The 19,188-nt window shown below is 42.3% G+C and overlaps 1 protein-coding gene across 1 annotated transcript in view; it reads right to left on the reverse strand.

The window, feature by feature from the left end:
• phc2b (polyhomeotic homolog 2b (Drosophila)) overlaps positions 1–13,446 on the reverse strand; it is a 30,666-nt gene extending 17,220 nt beyond the window's left edge. Inside the window, 7 exon segments of the mRNA XM_039798308.1 lie at positions 4,347–4,641; positions 4,927–5,061; positions 5,917–6,078; positions 7,694–7,771; positions 7,896–8,057; positions 9,995–10,301; positions 13,356–13,446. Of these exon segments, the coding sequence (XP_039654242.1) occupies positions 4,347–4,641; positions 4,927–5,061; positions 5,917–6,078; positions 7,694–7,771; positions 7,896–8,057; positions 9,995–10,301; positions 13,356–13,399 (1,183 nt within the window). The 5' untranslated portion in view covers positions 13,400–13,446.
• Between the last annotated feature and the right edge of the window lie 5,742 nt (positions 13,447–19,188).

Consider the following 19,188-nt stretch of genomic DNA (forward strand, 5'->3'; position numbering starts at 1 on the left):
AAAATCAGGGTTGTAGATACTTTATCAAGTACGTAGGCATTAAGAGAGCACTAGCTAAATGAATCAAGCTGCTGTTTGGTTTAAAGACCCCACTTTTCCAGACAAAAAACAAGGCCTGTCTCAAGTGAAAATATAATGGCAGGCTCTCAGGAAGAAAACCAAATCACACACAACTCAGTATTTTAGCAGTTGTACACTATATTTTCAGATCAACAAAAGGAGACACTGAATGTCTTTTTTAATAGGCAAGAACAAGGTGAATTATTAGTCATTAAGTTTTGCATGAAGTTGGAAGCGTGGGTTTTCATTTTTTGTAATTGTAATTATAATTAAGTGAAACTGGCAACTGATACTGTTGCTGGCAGCGAGATAAATATGCCAAGACTGACTTTCATGTTCAGATCTGCTCTTGCATGGTGCTTTTGGGGGTTCCCTGCTGTGGTTTTTATAGTAAAGTGCTGGCTCTTTAGTGCCAAGAAGTGGCGATGACAAACACTTACTGCAACAAGCCAGACGCAACATTTGTTTCCAGTCCAATTCCTATTCAAGGGACTGACTCTTAATGTCTGTGATGTTCACAGTAACCGAGACATTGCTCTAAAACGATCTGCCATCTTGTGGAAAGAGAGATGAAAACTGATGACCAAAAATAGCAAAACACATTTAACACACCTCTTCTATTTTTGTTGTTCTCTCAGATCAGGCCAGACTTGATTTCTGTGGAGTCAACACTAATGAAAGTAAAGATGCGTTTGATCTACGATACAATTTCAATAATAACATTATGGTTACTGATACAGTTGCAGACTTTTGTTTGTTTGAGCCTCTTTATTGGCACATTATCTGTCTAACTTGTTTTCCAAGTTGTATCCTGCCTTCAAGTCATGTCAAAAAAATCTGATTCTAAACAAAGTGCATAAAAACAACATTTTACACAACTTTAAAAATACTCACCAATTAGACACAAAGCCTAATTATATCTACTCATTAAAGCCAAGGCTATTATGGACAGGATGTGAATTTACCAACCACCCACAAAATCTCTGGTTTCCTGAAGCTACATTTCTGGTTTGTCCTGTCTATTATCCACAACAAGACACTTAACGTCAATCATGAAAGTGGTTGGGGAAATTTTGGATTTACAAGAGACAGTGGCATGTCACTACAAAAAGTTTACGTTGAAAATCAAAGTGCATAATGGCCAGTCACAGCCAAGTTGAACCCAAGCTTTTATCCTAATCTAAATCCTATCAGCCAGCCATACAGCCTCTCCTCCTCCTGATCCACAGTGAATTAACTCCCCAGCATCTCATGTGCACACCTGTCCCTCATGGCCTGCTGCTATGGCAACCCATGTTAATTTTTCCAGACAGCATGCAGCCAGATTTTCAGCTTCCATCCTCCCTTTCATTTCATGTGAATCCATTACTGCAGACACAGTTGTGCACTGACACGCTCAGATAATCCCAACTCCCCCCTTACACACACACACACACACACACACACACACACACACACACACACACACACACACACACACACACACACACACACACACCCCTCTGAACAGGCAGCTAAAAACAACACCATGCGTTAACACAGTTTACTGCAGTGTATATTAAAGGTTCGCAGTCATGTACACACAGTTACCACTCCCAGCACATACAGACGCATATGGTACATGCAAATATTTAGGATCTTGTTCAAATCAACTATTTTGCGAAATGTGAGGTCTTATCAGGACCCTCTAGAAAATGGGAAAATGCATCTGAAGGGTCTTATCCTGCAAACAAACTGGACTAAATTTGATTTAATCAGCTTGTATTGCTGGCACATTCACAATCACCGACACTAAAAAAAAGAAGAACAAAACAAAACGGTTTTGAAAGACTCTTGCATGGCAGTCTGCCATTCAGAGCTTCTCATTTACAAAGCAGCTCAACTGTTCCAGACAAAGGCCAACACAACATGGTCTTTCAGCTGGTTTCCCCCCTTTAGTGAGTTGCAGGCTCTGACATATCACACTCACAGCCCAGAGAAAGCTATTAAAAGCGCACAGTGTAAAAAACGTTTTTCTCATCTAATTTTACTATAGACACATGAACACATTCTATTGTATATATGACCGCTGCCTGGAGCCCCAAGTCTATTTGAAATCGACAACTGTTTCAAAAAAAGAAGCGCAATGCAGCTAGAAGGCAATTTGGCAGTTTAATTTATCTGCCCACAAAAATATAAATAAACTTCCAGTGGAATATAGAGCTCAACAGTCCCGCCCACAGCGGGTTCCGGAAGTAAGAATACAATCTAATTTCTCCATTGACAATTGGAGTATAAGCCATAAAATCGTAACCGTCGATGGTAGACTTAAAACCAGCTACGACATGACTAAGCAATTGTATATGCTCATATAGACGCCAAAAGTTCATGGGGCACCAACCTTGTTTTGAGATAAATGTCTTTTATTTGCGATGTCTTGGATAGGTACTTCCATTACCCACAATCCTGAACAATCCCACAGTGATGCCTCTGATTGGTGGAACTCATGCTGGTGAGGAGGGGGAGCTGCCTCCACGATCCGTCATGCGCATGCCCAAGATGATAATCCTGTTTTACGAGGATGTTCCACGCTTCTGCCGTTAGCCTCCACCGGGAAGCTAACGTTAGTTTAGCTAACAGCTAATTCCGCTAACCGCTAGCTGACAGCTTGATTCAGTCTAAAGTAACGTTAACTCAAACTAAACACTGGGTAAAGCAGGCTACAGCTGATGTAACAGCTGTTATATATTTTAACGGTCATTTTCAGGTTTTATTTTGAGGGTCTTTTAAAGTTATCACATGCTGTCTCAGCTAGCGGTTAGCCGAATTAGCTGTTAGCTAAACTAACGTAGCTTCCTTTATTCAGTGGTGCGCGGCGGTTTATGGGATGAGTAGTTCCTTCGCTCGATTATGAAAATATATATCACAGTCTTGTGCGTTTGACTTTTTGGGTATTTTCTGTTCGTTTTTTTCACTCGGAAATGATATGTTGTATGCTTATGAGTCACGTCGTAGCTGGTTAGCCTAAGGCATGGTCTAAAACTCTTTATGTACGGATTTTTCCAGACGTCAAAGGGAGAAATTAATGGGAAATTTACTTCCGGAACCCAAGGTCTCTCGAAAGAGGGGCGGGACTGATGAGCTCTATTGATCAGTGTCCGTACAGAAATAGTCTTGCATTGCCAGACCTATCTCCACAGCTCTGTGTCAGCGACGGAGTATGGTCTGGCTACACCACCTATCTATTCTGGGATAGGGGAACAACACTCTGGTTTGTTTGTATTTCTTTAAACCAATTACAACCATCCTAGGCGGCACTAAGCCCCAATAGCGGAGATCGCGAGAAGGGAGGGACATCCGGCGTGTGAGATGTCAGGCTTCATCCCAGCAATGTTCATCCGTTGAGCTAGACTAGTACAGAAATAACACCAAGCAGACTGTTTACGTTTAACAAAGATGCCACTTGCTCTGTAACCAGTGTGGTTGCTTTGTCAGATGAAAACAAGACTAAGAGTCTACTGCCATGCTAGCAGCTCTGTGAGGATCAACTTAGGCTTACATCAGCATGGCAACATGTTCACAATGACGATGCTAACATGCTGAGGTTTAGCAGGTATAATTATTACCATCTTAGTTTAGCATGTTATGCTAATATTTTCTAATTAGCACAAAACACAATATACAGCTGAAGGCTGATGGGTAGGTCAATAATTTAGCCGTTGGTCATAAACCAGAGTAATGGACATCATTTTTTATTTATTTTTTTTCGAAATTTTGACTGGATGATGGTGCTATAGAAAAAGTCAGGGTACGAACAAAGTCATTAGGACTGATTGCTCGTCTGTTCCAAAGTTTTTGATGTTGAGATATTTCACAGCATAATTGATCACTTTGACATGCTGGCGGCACTACAGGGAAAGTCAGAGGATCACCAATGTCATAAGAATTCATTGTCTGGGTGCCATTAATGTCTGTTCAAAATTTCATGGCAATCCATCCGTTAGTTGTCGAGATATTTCAGTGGTAGACAGCCCATCATCCCTTATGCTGCTAGCATATTTATATTTGTCCCTTAAAAAAAAAAAAAAAAAAAGACGATTTATCAATTATCAAAATTGATTAATCAACAAACTGATTCTGCTCTAATACCCACATTGCTAATTTCCATTATTATAACACTAAATGCCTTTGTGAGAGAGTTCATTTCTGTTGGGGTCTGGTCCACTGCCAGGATCAGTTTTATGGGTAAATTAACTGCACACATTCAGACTTTAACAGTAGGCTGTGGGGTTGCAGACTCTACTTACCTGGAGCAATCAGGGGCTGAGCACTGATAGCTGTGACACTGCGGCTCATGTTTATAGCTCGGACTTCTGGGACTGCTGCACCGTCCCCCTTCTTCCCTGCTTCAGATGAACTGTCGAAGGAGACAGCCTTCCCCCCTGTGGAGGCCTGCGTTACTTGGCTGGGATTCTTGATCAGTGAGGCGGGCTGGATGGGCACAGGGCTCTGCTTCAGACTAAGAGCCTGCAGGGTCTGAGTCTGAGAGGAGGATGTGGGTGCCCCCTGCTGGCCACGGATGGCAAGGTTCTGGACCTGATTCTTAAGAGAGGCCGAATGATGGGAGGTTGTTTAGATTCACAAAGTGGGTTTTAGGAGCAGACATTATTAGTTTGTCAGAACTGTGTTTATTACATAATGAATGTATCACTTTTTTTTTTTGCAAACCAATGGAGGCATATTCATTGCCATTTCACATCATCTAGAGCTGGATTTCCAGTCACTGCGACAACTTTCTCAAAGCATCTCAAAGTTCAGGACGTTAACGTTAATAAAAGTTTGTAATTATATTTGTCATTTAGTGAAACGGTCTTCCGACGAACCTACCTGTAAGGAGGCCTGCGTGGAGCTCTCTGACTGGACAGCAGTCACTGTGGCCGTTGGAGTAAAGATGAGCTGCGGGGACAGTGGAACAGCCCGGCCCAGGCTCCTGGCCACCTGCACCAGGTTACTCTGCTGGGCCTTGAAAGCAACACCCACCCACCCACCCACACACCCACACACGCACACATATGCACACACACGCACACACACACACACACATGCACACAAAATCAGTGTCTCTGTCCTGGCTGGTAACAAATGCACTATTTACTCCTGTTTGAGTAGTGTGTGCTAAAAACTACAGTGCCCAGGTGTTTTAGGAAACAACTTTTGCCACTGAATTCTTCTCTAATCTCCAATAAAGAAGCAACGTATTGAGAACAGGCCAGAGCTCAAAAACATTTAAAAAGATCATTACGTGAAGCAGCCCAAGCTAAAAAGGACCCTGTTCACGTGTTTTGGACAGGATATTCTTGCTATGAAAACTACAGAATGGCAGACATTTCTCTTTGTAATCTTTATCTTCAAAACAAAATATATTGATACAACAGTTGGGTATATTATATACCTAAAAATATTTGAGGGGCTGTTTTTCTCTTTTGTGCTTTTGCCCTTATGCACTTGTGTGTTTACTTACAGTTTTGTTGAGGCCTGTGTGGCGGTGCGTCAAGTCAGTGTTACACTGCGTTAAAGCTTTAATTGGTGTATGTGTGGAAAAACAAGCAAGTAAAAGAAAATGAATACATGTGTAGGGCTTAATACAAATCATATGCACTAATTAAACACCAGAAGACTAATTAAAATGAGAATAAAGCACACCATTTACTATGGCAGAGTAAGCATACATGCACCAATCCTAAAACACACTGAATAAAAAATCATGAGCTAGATAGTGTTTATTTAATCAAGCAGTATGTGTGTGAGGTGTTTATGCATATATATGCACACTCATAAATGTGCCAGTGGCTATGCTCCTTGTGTCTGCAATCTCACCATCTGTGCGCGCAGGTACATCTGTGCCTGGCTGGCTGTGAGAGTGGTGCTAGATGGGCTGCCCAGCAGAACAGCCTGCTGGGAAATACTGGTAGGGGTGGAACTAATGCTCTGGGCCCGGCTGATCAGCTGAGCTGCTGCCGGGGAGGTGGTCAGGTTGATCTACAGGGAGATGATGAACAGGATAATTAGTAGGGGTGCACGATTCAGAAAATGTCACGATTCAATATCGTTTTTTAGGCTCAAGATTCGATTCAAAAACCTTTCACAGTATGTAAATGTAGTTACTTTTCCCATGTGATTGCAGTAGACATACAATTTAAAAAGAAAGGAAATATAAAAACTAAAATAAAAACTTTTGCAACTAAAAACTGCAAAGTGCCAAGCTTTGGCCAGCTTTCAAATACATTTAATGCAAGTATAAAATAAAACCGTTAAAAAAGGTCCCATGGCATGAAAATTTCACTTTATGAGGTTTTTTAACATTAATATGCGTTCCCCCAGCCTGCCTATGGTCCCCCAGTGCCTAGAAATGGCGATAGGTGTAAACCGAGCCCTGGGTATCCTGCTCTTCCTTTGAGAAAATGGAAGCTCAGATGGGCCGATCTGGAATCTTCTCCGTATGAGGTCATAAGGAGCAAGGTTACCTCCCCTTTCTCTGCTTTGCCCGCCCAGAGAATTTGGCCCGCTAATGAGAGAGAGACATCATGGCTTTCAAACAAGCAACATGGCAGTTGGTCAAGACCAGACCTCCACTCTCTACCTTGTCCCCCCCCCCCCTCTTTCCTCCTCAATAGCTACAGACACAGAAATGGTACATCCTAAGGAAAGCTCACTGTGAGACTGGCTCTAGTGGCTGCAATTCTGCACCAAGGCTGAATTTCGGGAAAGAGACTTCAGATACAGTATTAGGGGACCACTAAGGTCTATATAAAAGCATCCAAAGAGCACCATGTCATGGGACCTTTAAATAAAAAGAGCTTTTGGTTCAGAGTTTGTGGGAGTTTAGAGCATTGAAAGAGAGTGCATTGGTTGACTGGCATGTTAGGTCCTTTAGGTTGTTGTTCGTTCATGTCTTTAACGTTAATCTCTGGGTGATAGCGTGCCATGTGAGTTCTCAAGTTTCTGGGGTTTCCAAAATAATTAACTTTCGCTTTGCAAAGCCTGCATATAGCATGATTCCTATCAAGTTCCGTCTTCCCCTTGAGGTTATAAATGCCGAAATGTGCCCAAACTCTCTCCTTCAATGAGGATGGAGCAGGTTGAATAATTCTTTCTGTGAGGTTTGCCATTGTTTGCGCCGACTAAACTACTTCTGCTGCACTCCTTCTTCTTCGGATTATAACAAGTGCCCAGGCGTCAGTGTGAATTCGACGCAGCACCATCTATGGGAATGGCGAGCTAAACTCATTTCAGGACAATAGCCATTAAAAAAAAAAAAAAAGAAATATGGATTGATTTTTGGAATTCTATGAATCGATTTTGAATCGCGATACGAATGTAAATCGATTAATGATGTTATAAACTTCCTTTACTCTATCTATATCAACACTCCAATTAACTTATTCAACACATCAAATATACAACATCCAGAATTTTTTACTTCCGAATGTTACCAACAAATTTTTTTAAAGCAAGAGAGAAGTAGCACAGCCCAGTTTCATCAAAGCATTGTGGTGTTAAAATCAACTTTGTTCCATGATAATCTCATGGACAAAGATAAGTTAACCTTAAGAGGTCCTTAGGAGACAGGCCCAACATTAATACCAGCACTTACCGTAGCCTGAGTTGATCCTGTTTGCTGGGATGAAGTGCCGTTCTGTGAGGAGCTTTGCCGGCCAGCTGCGATACTGGCCTATCCCATGACAGACGGGGGGAGAGAGAGAGAGTGTTAACATTTCCTGAAACAAATCTTGGACGGGGGTCAACAATAACAGCATCATCTTAACACTGTGAGAATGATTCTTTCACGTGATGACCTGCTGTACAGCAGCCAGGCTCTGGAGCTGAGCGGTGCTAAGGTTGTGCTGCTGCTGGAGGGCTGCGGTTTGCAACATCAGATGCTGCTGCTGAGCAGCGTACATCTGCTGCAGGTACTGTGCTGCTGTGTTAGGCTGTCTGTGTAACGCCTGCTGGAACACCTGCAGACAAAGACAGACAGACACAGAGCTAATTGAATATATGTGCTTAAAAAAAAGAAGAAAAAAAAAAAAAAAAAAGACTGCATATATTCAATTCTGTCAGGGTGTAAAAATTAGAAGAGTAGAAAATCAAAGAGTCAGAGAACTTGCTACATCAATACACAACCACGCATCTGTTCTAAATCTGTCCAAATCAATTTTATTATATAAAAAGTAAATATGAAATCCAATTCATGGCTGAAACGAATGGGTTTTGAATGACTGTATTGTTTTTGTATTAGATCATAGACTGTGCGTCTAGATACGATTGAGAGGGAGAGATACATAGTGTCACTGTGTCCACGTTCGGACTGCTATTGGCCATATTCGGACACTTCCGACCTGACGCAGTTTCCGGTCTTTTCGCGGTACTTTACGTTTCCGATCATCACCAAAAATGTTTGCAGAATTGATCTATACCCATCTAACAACCTACGTAATTTTCCTATATGTACATGGACATTTAGATGTGTAATTAGTATATGAAAGTTACTTTGATGAAAGAAAGAAGAAAGAACGCTCGGGCGACGATCTTTTCCTCTAAAAAGTTTCTATTTTTACTGTACTGGAAATTAAGGAGCTTTTACTGCATAGTTCAGAGTTCTTGAAGCATGTCATTTTATTGTGAAGGATGGAAGTACGATCGTAGTTTTGACAGCATTGATGGGACTTAATACCCGCCGAAAAACTAGCAATGGCCAGCGTTTACAGCGAGGAGATAAGGGTGTCCGGTTATGGCCAAGGGTAGCGCACAGCTAATTCACCGTTGATAAAATAAAAGCTAAAGTAAACAGTTAAAACTATATACCTTTAGTTTTACACCATTAAATTAACTGAAAACATTAATAGATCATTTATATTTGTATTTGAACAGATATTTTAATTGAACGTTAGCCAATAAGTGTCCGAACGTGGACACAGTGACGCTACCTCTACTTAAAGAGTGTTTCAAAATGTCTAAAACGTGTGATCACTGCGAGCGGACAGACCTAAATCAACCCAGTCCTTTAAATCACTGTCTGCAAGAGACTCCTTGACCCAATTATAGAGCTAAACCTCCAAACTATTGAAAATAACTCTCCTCACCCTTCACCTCTGAAAGTGCCCTCTTACTGGTTGCCAGGTAACCAGAGGATGTTGACCTGTGGTCTATAGTGTCACAGAAGCATCCGGACCCCCACGCCATTTTAAATAACAGTCAAAATTGGTAGCAGAGATGCAACACAGCCCTGACTGACCATAAGTGAACAGTAGTCCTTTATGCTCAACAGGGTTTGCCTTTTAATTTTGTCAGCAGGCGGAGTACACGAAAAGAAAGGATGAATTACAAAAACACTGCTGTGACAAAGCAGCAGCACTAAAAGTTGTGTGGACCTTTGTCAGGGAGAGGGTGAGCCTGTGTAGAGGATAATCCCGGGGTCAAAGAGTCAAGAGCACTGAAGCACACAAAGCATTCCTTCCTTCAACTTGGGACAAATCTTGGGGAATGGCCATTTATCGGAGTTTCCTTCATCTGTATATTGATCAAGATGACAAATGTCTCTTTTTTCATTAATTTACTTGCAATTCAAAAATTATAAAAAAAATTAAATAAAATAAAAAAATATATATATATAAATTATGTATTGGCCTATATGTGGTGTTATATACACCAACAGAGGGCAGTAGAGCAAAGTTATACATTATGATAACTTGTGAACATTTGTATGTGCACGTCACACACACACACACACACACACAATTAACTTGTGAACATTTGTATGTGCACGTCACACACACACACACACACACACACACACACACACACACACACACACACACACACACACACACACACACACACACACACACACACACACACACACACACACACACACACACACACACACACAACTTGCCTGCACTGTTTGTCGGTCAGGTATCCCGCCGTAAACGGATATCTGAGGCACGGTTTGTCTTCCTGCTGCTGTAGTACTACTACTACTGACACTACTGTTAGTGTTACTACTACTGCTCGTGGAAGCCGTAGAAGTAGTAGCAGTAGTGTTAGAGGTACTACTACTGCTGGCAGCTGTGGTGCTGGAGGAGGTGGCGGCGGCCCCGGTGCTGTTTGCCGTAGAGGCAGGGGCCCCCGGCTCACTCTCCATGGTGCCCTCTGCTCTTCTCACCTTTGACCCCCGGCTCTTCTGAATAGCTCTCCTGTGCCTGAGGAGAGAAAAAGGCGAGCACATGAAAAGAAAATGCCACATTACTCACTTTTTTTTTTTTATACCCCAAACCCAAGAAAATAAAATGTTAAAATTTCACATTATTATTTTGTTTTACACTCTCACATTTGAGAAGCTGGAAACAGAGGGTTTGACATTTTTGCTTGTAAATTAACCGAAAAAAAATTAATCGACTATCAAAATAATTGCCAATAAAGTTGCCAGTCAATTGACTAATCGATCATTCGCTGCAGCTTCAGTTCCACTAAAATTAAAAAGGAATTCACAAGCCCTAAAATATCTACCTGAGTCTACCTGCCTTGCTATGGTAAAACTGCACGTTTTGATGGACTCACTGCAGTAAATACTACAGCAAAGTTCTGTTTTACACAAATCTGCAGTAGGACGAGCGTCAACTGGGAAATGAATGATTCTTTTGAAGTCTGTTTATTTTCATGCACATATTCGCAACAGGAATATTAAATCTAAATGTAGGAGCCTGTAGGGCTCAAACAAACCACCCCTGCATTGTTCTAAGATTACAGTTAGAAACTCAGTTTCTCAAACCCTATCCAAAGTGTATGACTCCATTCTCCAAAAACGGAAAGTGAAGCATGGCACGACAAAGCTGGTTAGAGGAGCACACAAAAATGTGGGAAGCTAATGAAATCCAGTGAATTAAGCATAAAAGGCAGAGGGGCTGGCTAGCATTAGTGGTCTCCCTAAATTACATCTTAAACAGTGGAGCGTTTCACATACACACACATTTGGTGCAAGTTAATTAGGAAGGCAGCAGAGGCTGTTCTAATGACTGGGACTAAAACTCCCTTGCATACACTCCCATCAAAATGCCCCAAACCCTGATACAAGCACCATATCATTGAGTTTAAAAAAATTATAGGCCTAATTATTGCTCAGACAATTGCTAATACAAAAGTACTGTGTCGAAACCATGTTATATGACATGCAGTATCTTAGACTTCCATTTCTTCTCGACGGTCATGAGAATAGAGGAGAAGAGAACGAATGATTTAGGACCCTTCTATAAAAGCCTTTTAAAAAGGTTGGTCCCCTGATGCTCTGCTAACCATTAGCACAAGAGGAAAAGGTTCAGAACTCTTCAGACAGATGAGACGGAGGGGGCTGCAGCACGACAGGTGATAAGATGGAAGGATGGAAGGAGAGAAAGGATCCTTCCTTGGTGGAGGCAAAGATGATGTTTTGTCAAAAGAATATGAAGAAAGATCAGAAGGCTTTGATGAAGCAGAGCTCAAAATGAACATGAGGACTTGAGATGCTAGCGGTGTAGAAGACATGCTGGGATTAATGAGTGTGTGTGTGTGTGTGTGTGTGTGTGTGTGTTTTTTTTTGTTGTGTGTGTGTGTGTGTGTGTGTGTGTGTGTGTGTGTGTGTGTGTGTGTGTGGAACTCAAACAGCATGACAGCTGATGTAACATAGCTAAAAAAAATAAATAAAAAAAAGGAGGCCAAAACAGGGAGGATGGAATTTCTAGCTTTGAGGTTAGAGGTGTGATTAGTTTTTTGGGGGGGGCTAAAGGTTGAGTGAGCAGGTTGAGGAAATGGTTGGAGTGGAAAGAAAGAGGGTGTGATGGAACTAATTGAATAAGGAGCAAGGCAGCAGCCATGCTGCAATTCTTAGGCTATTTCCTCCTCAATTTTCTTTTGAACGGATTAGGGGCCAAAGCACAGCTCTAGAGCCCACTTATGCTACAAAGCAGACTTGGAAAAAGACTGCAATCTTACAAAAACATATGCTATTCCTTGAAATGGCAAAAGCTGAATAGCCCTAAATATTTGAGTAAACAAATCAGTCACTGAATGAGAAAAAGACTGGAGTTTGAGTTTGGCCTTTGTTTGCAGAGCTGTATGTGCTTTTAAATGAAATGCTCAACAAATTAGGCAATTAGCATGTCAATAATGGATCCTACAGTTTTCAAATTTAAGCAATTAAAAATGTTTTAACATGCAAAACAAAAAGATCTTGTCAACACTATTCTTTAAGCAAGAACGTTTGGGCTCATTGCATTAAATGAGAATGATATAAATAAAAACATGAATAACCGCCAAAACACGCCAGAATGGAGACTCAACTGACAGAATGTATTTATTTTATATTTAGTAAAAATATAAAAACTTCAGTCAACTGTAAATTCCCCAAAACAAAGGAGCCATGAGTTTGCATTCGGCAGTGTCTGTCGTGGATTTTAAATGTCTCGTCTACATAAAAGCTGAAATTTAGTCCGGCTCTCTGGTTGTAAACAAAGCGAAAAAGCCTGCCTGCCCGCCTGCCGTCATTAGCCTACATCCTACACTCTGTTTCCCATTGCCTCCATGTGTGTGGAGAGGGGAGGGAATCCCCTCTGGTAATGATGCCTTCATTCTCCGTCTTTCTGAGAGGAGTCACTCATCCATCGGTGAAGGGCTGCAATGGAGAACACCCCCTCCACTCCAGTCCTTAACCCCAATTCCACGTCTCCAACTACAATCAGGCTTTGAGCTGGTTTGGTTTGGGGAAAAACCCTGGTACCCATGAAGAGTGGTAAAGCCAATGTGTGCACATCAAAGCAGCGCCAGCAGCCTGTAACGCATTACAAGCAGCCGGTCGACACCATAACAACACAATTGCAGCTCCTTGCGCGCCTCACAAGAGAACATATTGATCTACACACGCTGGCATTACAAGACCGCAAGAACCCGACTGTCAGTTTTGTGTCTAGAGGATGTGCATAGCCTGCAGGAAGATGAGAGCTTTTAAGAGAATGTCAGACAGACTGGCTGTCTCTACAGAGCTTAGATCACAGTAAGGAAGTGCAGGAGCTTCCATCAGTGTCCATCCTTCAGCTTGCATATAGGGAAACTCTGATGACCCACAAAAAAAATTAAATAAATAAATAAATCACTAGAACGCTGCACAAATCGATTGATGTGTGATAATGGCTTTAATAGCCAGGAGATCCATAGAGAAATGTATGCGTGTGTGCGGAGGGGATCTCTGCTGCTAAGACAAAGCCCCCTAACCCTGGTGCTCCTACCTCCTCCGGCCCCCCCAACGCGATGCAGGGGTATGATGCCCCATCCCCCGGGAGCCTGCTGTCTTCCTGCAGGATGCTGCTCCTCTTTGTCTGGCTAACTGAGTGTTTGGCTGCTTTGCTGACTGAGTGAATGAATGAGCGCGTGCGAGCGTGTTTCTGTGCTGTATCCAAACCCCAGCACCTCTCGTCAACCCCCAACACACCGCGAGCTCGTCGCCCCAGCATCAACACCCGAACTCCACCAACCAGGCCGCAGCCTGCCTCCTGATTATGTGGTATCCTAGCGACAGCCAACGGGGTGCCTATGGAATCCCCGTGCAGAGCAGCATGCTGATTGGACAGCAGGATCCTCTCTAATGAAGATGATGGTAATGATTTTACTCTTGTCTTTCCCCTCCCCCTCGGACTGAATACTGATTTTTTTTTTTTAGGATGTATGCAACCTCCGACATAAGGTAGACTGCATTAACTATTTAAAAAAAAAAAAAAAAAAAAGTCAAATCCAAGGTAAGGAGGTATTTCATTAAAATCTCAAAAAAGCTCAGAAATCTCACACTCTTTACTTTGTTAAGTCTATGTCTGGACAGCTGAAAACTGAAGGCGCCATTTCCATTTTTAGTTCCTCAAATTTGAAAGTCTACAGGATAGGTTGAAAACCATTTCCACAAAAGGACCTAAATCTTTAGCCAAATTTACCCTAATCCTGCTAAAAACGGACCCATTAATGCCCAAACTCAACTAATGATATACATCAGAATCAACGAGGGGCTAGCCAAGTCGCAGCAGGAAAGAGTCAAACCACCTATTCATATTTATTTATTTATATAGCATTTATGGAAATGAAATGCAGAACAATAAGAGTAGAAAATTACGTTCCCTTCCTAAAAAAAAATAAATGGGATAGCTTGCAGCTGAATTCAACCCTCTCCTCAATGACAACAGAATTCATTTATGTGAAATAGGGTAGATACAACCAGAGGATAATGGCATACTTATGCTCTGCCCCACCACATTAACACGCCACCCAACTGTCTAGCTGTATGAAATGTAGCCATTTGAATCGTTTGCTGGTGCAATGTGCTATTGATTGGGGCCAACCATGCATGAACCCCATTGATTATTATCTTCTCATTAGCATATAGATTAGCTGGCGGTGAAGCCAGAAACACAAGTCTCGAGTCTCACACTTGGCTTGGCCTTGGGAGAGGGTTCCAAACAAAAAAGGAAAGAAAATAGAGAAATGGGGGTGGCTCAGACTGATAGGAGCTGCTTGATGATGGACCTCAACATCTGAAAGCCCAGGACCTATGAGATACTAGAACACACACAGAGCAGTCACAGTGAAGTGAGGCATAAGGGGGGGGTCCGGCAAGGGGCTTTAAAACAAATAAACCCCGCCTTTTGTTCAAAGAGTACATAAGCTCATTATCAATTTCAAGAACGCGGACGCCTAACAAGCTCTTCTGGGAAGCGGTATGAAAATAAATGATCTAGGCACCATATGAGCCTTGCTTTGAGATTCCTACATCAAAGACACTGCCAACCAATGTACTAAAAAGGTTTGCTTGAAAGTATTCCAACTTCCATACTCATTAAGATTTATCTAAAAAGTTTGAAAACGCAACAAAAGCATGTCAAGTGACGGAAGCATATGAGCTACCCGAGTACAACATTTTACAGAAATAATACTACTAGCTAATTAATTAAACACCAGAGCAAGTCATTTCTTCCTTTAAGGGGGCTGAATATATTCATTGGATGAGTGGGTCTGTCTTCAATTATTGTTTTGGTGAGGAGTGCCTATTTATAAATCACACAGAGGAGATGTAACATCTCCTTGCAGACTTATAATTTTTTTTATAGACAAAGTGTTCAAGCTGGTTGAAATTTCTTCAGAAAATGCAGAAAGTTTTAGCGGCAGATTTGTCAACCTTTATTTATTGCAGAATTGGCACAGTCAGACTAGTCCCTGAGGGAGACTGTTATTACTGCAATGTATGCACTCACTCTGAAGCACAACAATTTATACGCATACAACAACAAAAAAGAAACCAACCATGCCCAATGCTTGCATGACTGTCCCAAAACAATTAGTCAAATAGGGCAAAACAAGCAACTAGGAAGACTCTTCAGGACATTTTTTTTTCCTGACATTTAAAAACAGATTGCTTTTTTTTTTTTAAACAAAAATTATTAATAATAATTATTATATTATCACCAGATTAATCTATGAAAATAGTTAGCTGCAGCCCTCACCGAGTCATTGAGCATGAATTCAGTGAGCTCATCAAGTTGAACTGATAAACAAAAAAAACAAAAAAACTGATCCAAATCTTTTTTTTTTTTTTTAAAGATTATGTTTTTGGGCATTTTAGGCCTTTAATGACAGGACAGCTGAAGAAGTGAAAGGGGAGAGAGAGGGGGAATGACATGCAGCAAAGGGCCACAGGTCGGAATCGAACCCGGGTCCGCTGCATCGAGATGTAAACCTCTACACATGGCCGCCCGCTCTACCAACTGAGCTATCTGGGCGCCAACTGATCCAAATCTTAACAGACAATACACGTCGCTAGAGATGCACCGATAGACCGGCCGGTGACCGGAATTGGCCGGTTTTCACGTGCTCGGCCATGAACCGGCGACCGGCAGGTCAGTCTGACATATGCCGATTTCATGCTGGCCAATGCTACAATTAACTGACAACAGAAGTTATACGAGTTACAGTTCTCAAGGACGCACGCACACGCGGACGCCACAGCGCGGTCTCGTTTTCCTTTGTGTGACGCGCGTGTCCGCTCTATTCTCGCACATGTAGGGAACCTCGTGAATTAACCTGCAGCATGTCAGCTGTTTGGAAATTCTTCGGCGTGTGTGCAGAAGATAACAAGTTTGCAATATGCAACACCTGCAAGGAAAAAGTAGGGCGTGGAGGGACGACACCAAAAACCCAAATCACATTTTTTTTTTTGGGATATCGGATGTGAAAAGAAGGAAATGGTTCTAACATTGCACTTTAGATGTGTGTGAATTTCCCACACCAGGAGTAATTTATATAGTTCTATTGTATAGTGATCCATTATCTGTTCAAAACATTTTCTATGATCTGTGCAAAATGTTCTATTAAAGAAAAGACAGAAAATAAATATTTGTGTGTGCTGCAAAGTGGTTAAAAAAAATGAAATCGGAATCGGCTAAAATCGATATAGGCGGGCCTAACTCAAAGAAAATCGGAATCGGCCTAGAAAGTTGTAATCAGTGCATCTCTACACGTCGCAAAATATGGTGGTTGATTTCTAATGAATGTCAGCTTCCACATCCTGTGCTCTACAATACAGCATTTCCTTGGTGATGCTGAGGTCATCCCCCTGAGGCGGATGATGGTCGATGGGTCTTGTCCAAACACAGCAAGCGGTGCACTGCCTTTGCTAGAGTGTGTAAGACAGAGATACCCTCTGATCCCGAGGCAAGATTGGTCAGGTAGCCGTAATTGAGCCATCTGACTCCGATGGACCTTGCCTTCCACAGCTGAGTAGACCAGCACAAAGAGACGCTGGCTGCTTTCCAGGTTAAGTGTGCGGAGCGTGCGCATGTGTGTGTGTGTGTGTGTGTGTGTGTGTGTGTGTGTGTGTGTGTGTGTGTGTGTGTGTGTGTGTACACCATTCCAGCACGCACAAGATTCATGCTGTGAATATACAAAATAAAAACACTTTCACTTGACTCTATACAGTAGACTGTGGTCTTTTTATGTTCAGCTCCATTTAGTAAGGCCCCAGCCTGTGAAGTGCAGATTGCTCCATGAGATGCTAAAAATCGCTCGGACAGTTAACAACTCTCGAAATAAACACAGGAGAAGCAGACAGAAAAGCGCAGAGACAGGCCGGGGCAGAAAATGAAATGAAAGATTCCTCCTCTGGTCTATAAATACCACAGTTAAATAGTTCTGGCAAAGCTTGCAAATTAGCAACTCATTTCAATCCAGACTGTTCTACCAAAGCAGTCTCTGAGGCAGCAATCTCAGGCGTCGAGCCCACCATGAGGAAAAGAAATAGGTCAGGTATGAGCAATGATGAGCAGCAGCACAGAAAAATGTAGTGCTTCACTGCCTACATCAGAAACAAACACTTTCAATTTCTATCAACGCTAGCAGTGGATCAGCCAGACATCGAAAGTTCAAATAATCCAAAAGGATAACCGTGAAGCCTCTACTAGAGACTCATAACTAACATAAGTAGCATGGGGAAACTAAATGTGATAAGTGCAAGGATGCATTTATTTATTACTATTTACTAGGATACAGTGCCCAAAATGACAGTCTTGTTATTTAATGAGGTTACAAATTAAAAACGCTTACTTTTGATTTGCAAAAACATCATTCTTATAAAACGAATATACCACAGTGGTATCCTGCTGAAAACTAAACTGACTGTAACAACACATTAAGGCAGATACAAAAGTCAACCTAATAATCCATAACCCTGTTTTCTGAGATGCATCACTGACACTGGGTCAGAGTGGCCTTTGACCTAATCTGACAAGGCCCTGACACGCCATCGGCCAACGGCAGGCTGTCGATGAGCGTCCGTCGCCCTAGTTTTTGGGGTGTGACCCACACATTGGCCCTTGTCGGTGGAGAAATCACATGCAAGAATCCGTGCACGAGAAGAGAAACTGAAGTGAGCAAGTGAGCGACTAAAGTCAAGAGCGCACACGAACACACACACACACACAACTTTGCGTAAACATACACACCACTTTTCCTAAAGCCAAATGGCGTGTTATCTGTACGCATTTTCAGCTATCCACGCGTATGTGTACGCTGTATACAGCAGATGTAAACATACCCACCACGTGGCGTCGCCACGTTGCGTGTTATCCCGAGAACGTGACGTACTATCGCGAACATTGGGGAAGGCTTAAAAAAAAAATAACAAAAATAAATAAATAAAAAAAGGCTGAAAATCGCCACACAATCCCGGCTCTCCTGGGTGAAAGTCCTGTGTTTTACCCATCCGCCACGCCAACCAACCTCGATGGACGCTTTTTTGTATGAATTTTGACAGTTTAAAAAAACGTCTTTTGCATGATAAAAATGTAAATAGGCTATACAATCTATTTCTTAACTGCTAATTAACTTGTTAGTCCTAACTTTTTTTAAGCTCCTCTTTTTTCTGCTTGTGGAGAGCTAGGTGACACATGAAACTATATGAGGACCGGCGAGTTAAATCGGCCGTCAGAGAGTACACCAGGCAGACACACGGCTGACAACCTGCAGGTGGAGGCGCTGGAGACCGGCTCGGACATACACGCCGCGGACCGCTGTGGACTTGCGTCAGTCCTGCAAGCGGTTTCAGGAAAGGGACTGCATGTGTCCGACAACGCACAGAACATCAACACCGGTACAAGCCTACAGCTGTCCGCGGACACAGTGTGTCAGAGCATTCCAGACGGGTGAACTGAGACTCCGTTTCCTGCTTGTCGGTCAACGGTTAATGATAAGTTAACATTTAATTTCATTGTGCTTTCTTTTGGAAGGCTGGCTGCCAAAAATCGCCACTTACTAGCTAATTAAAAGCTAGCTATCAGTAAACAGAAGGTAGTGTCTGGTTGTCAGTACCCGATCCGTTCCACCTGCACAATCCGTTCTGCGCATGTGCAAGATGACACGTATGCCATGACGTAGACGCAGATGATAATGCTGCGTTCATTCCACCACCACCTTGGAATAACGGCACCGCTTCCACCTGCACGATCCGTTCTGCGCATGCGCAAGATGTTCACACGCTAGCCTCCAGCTAACGTTAGTTAGCTAATAGCTAATTCGGCGGACCGCTAG

This window comes from Perca fluviatilis, chromosome 4 (genome assembly GCF_010015445.1).
Source record: "Perca fluviatilis chromosome 4, GENO_Pfluv_1.0, whole genome shotgun sequence".
In the NCBI taxonomy this organism is placed as follows: domain Eukaryota; kingdom Metazoa; phylum Chordata; class Actinopteri; order Perciformes; family Percidae; genus Perca; species Perca fluviatilis.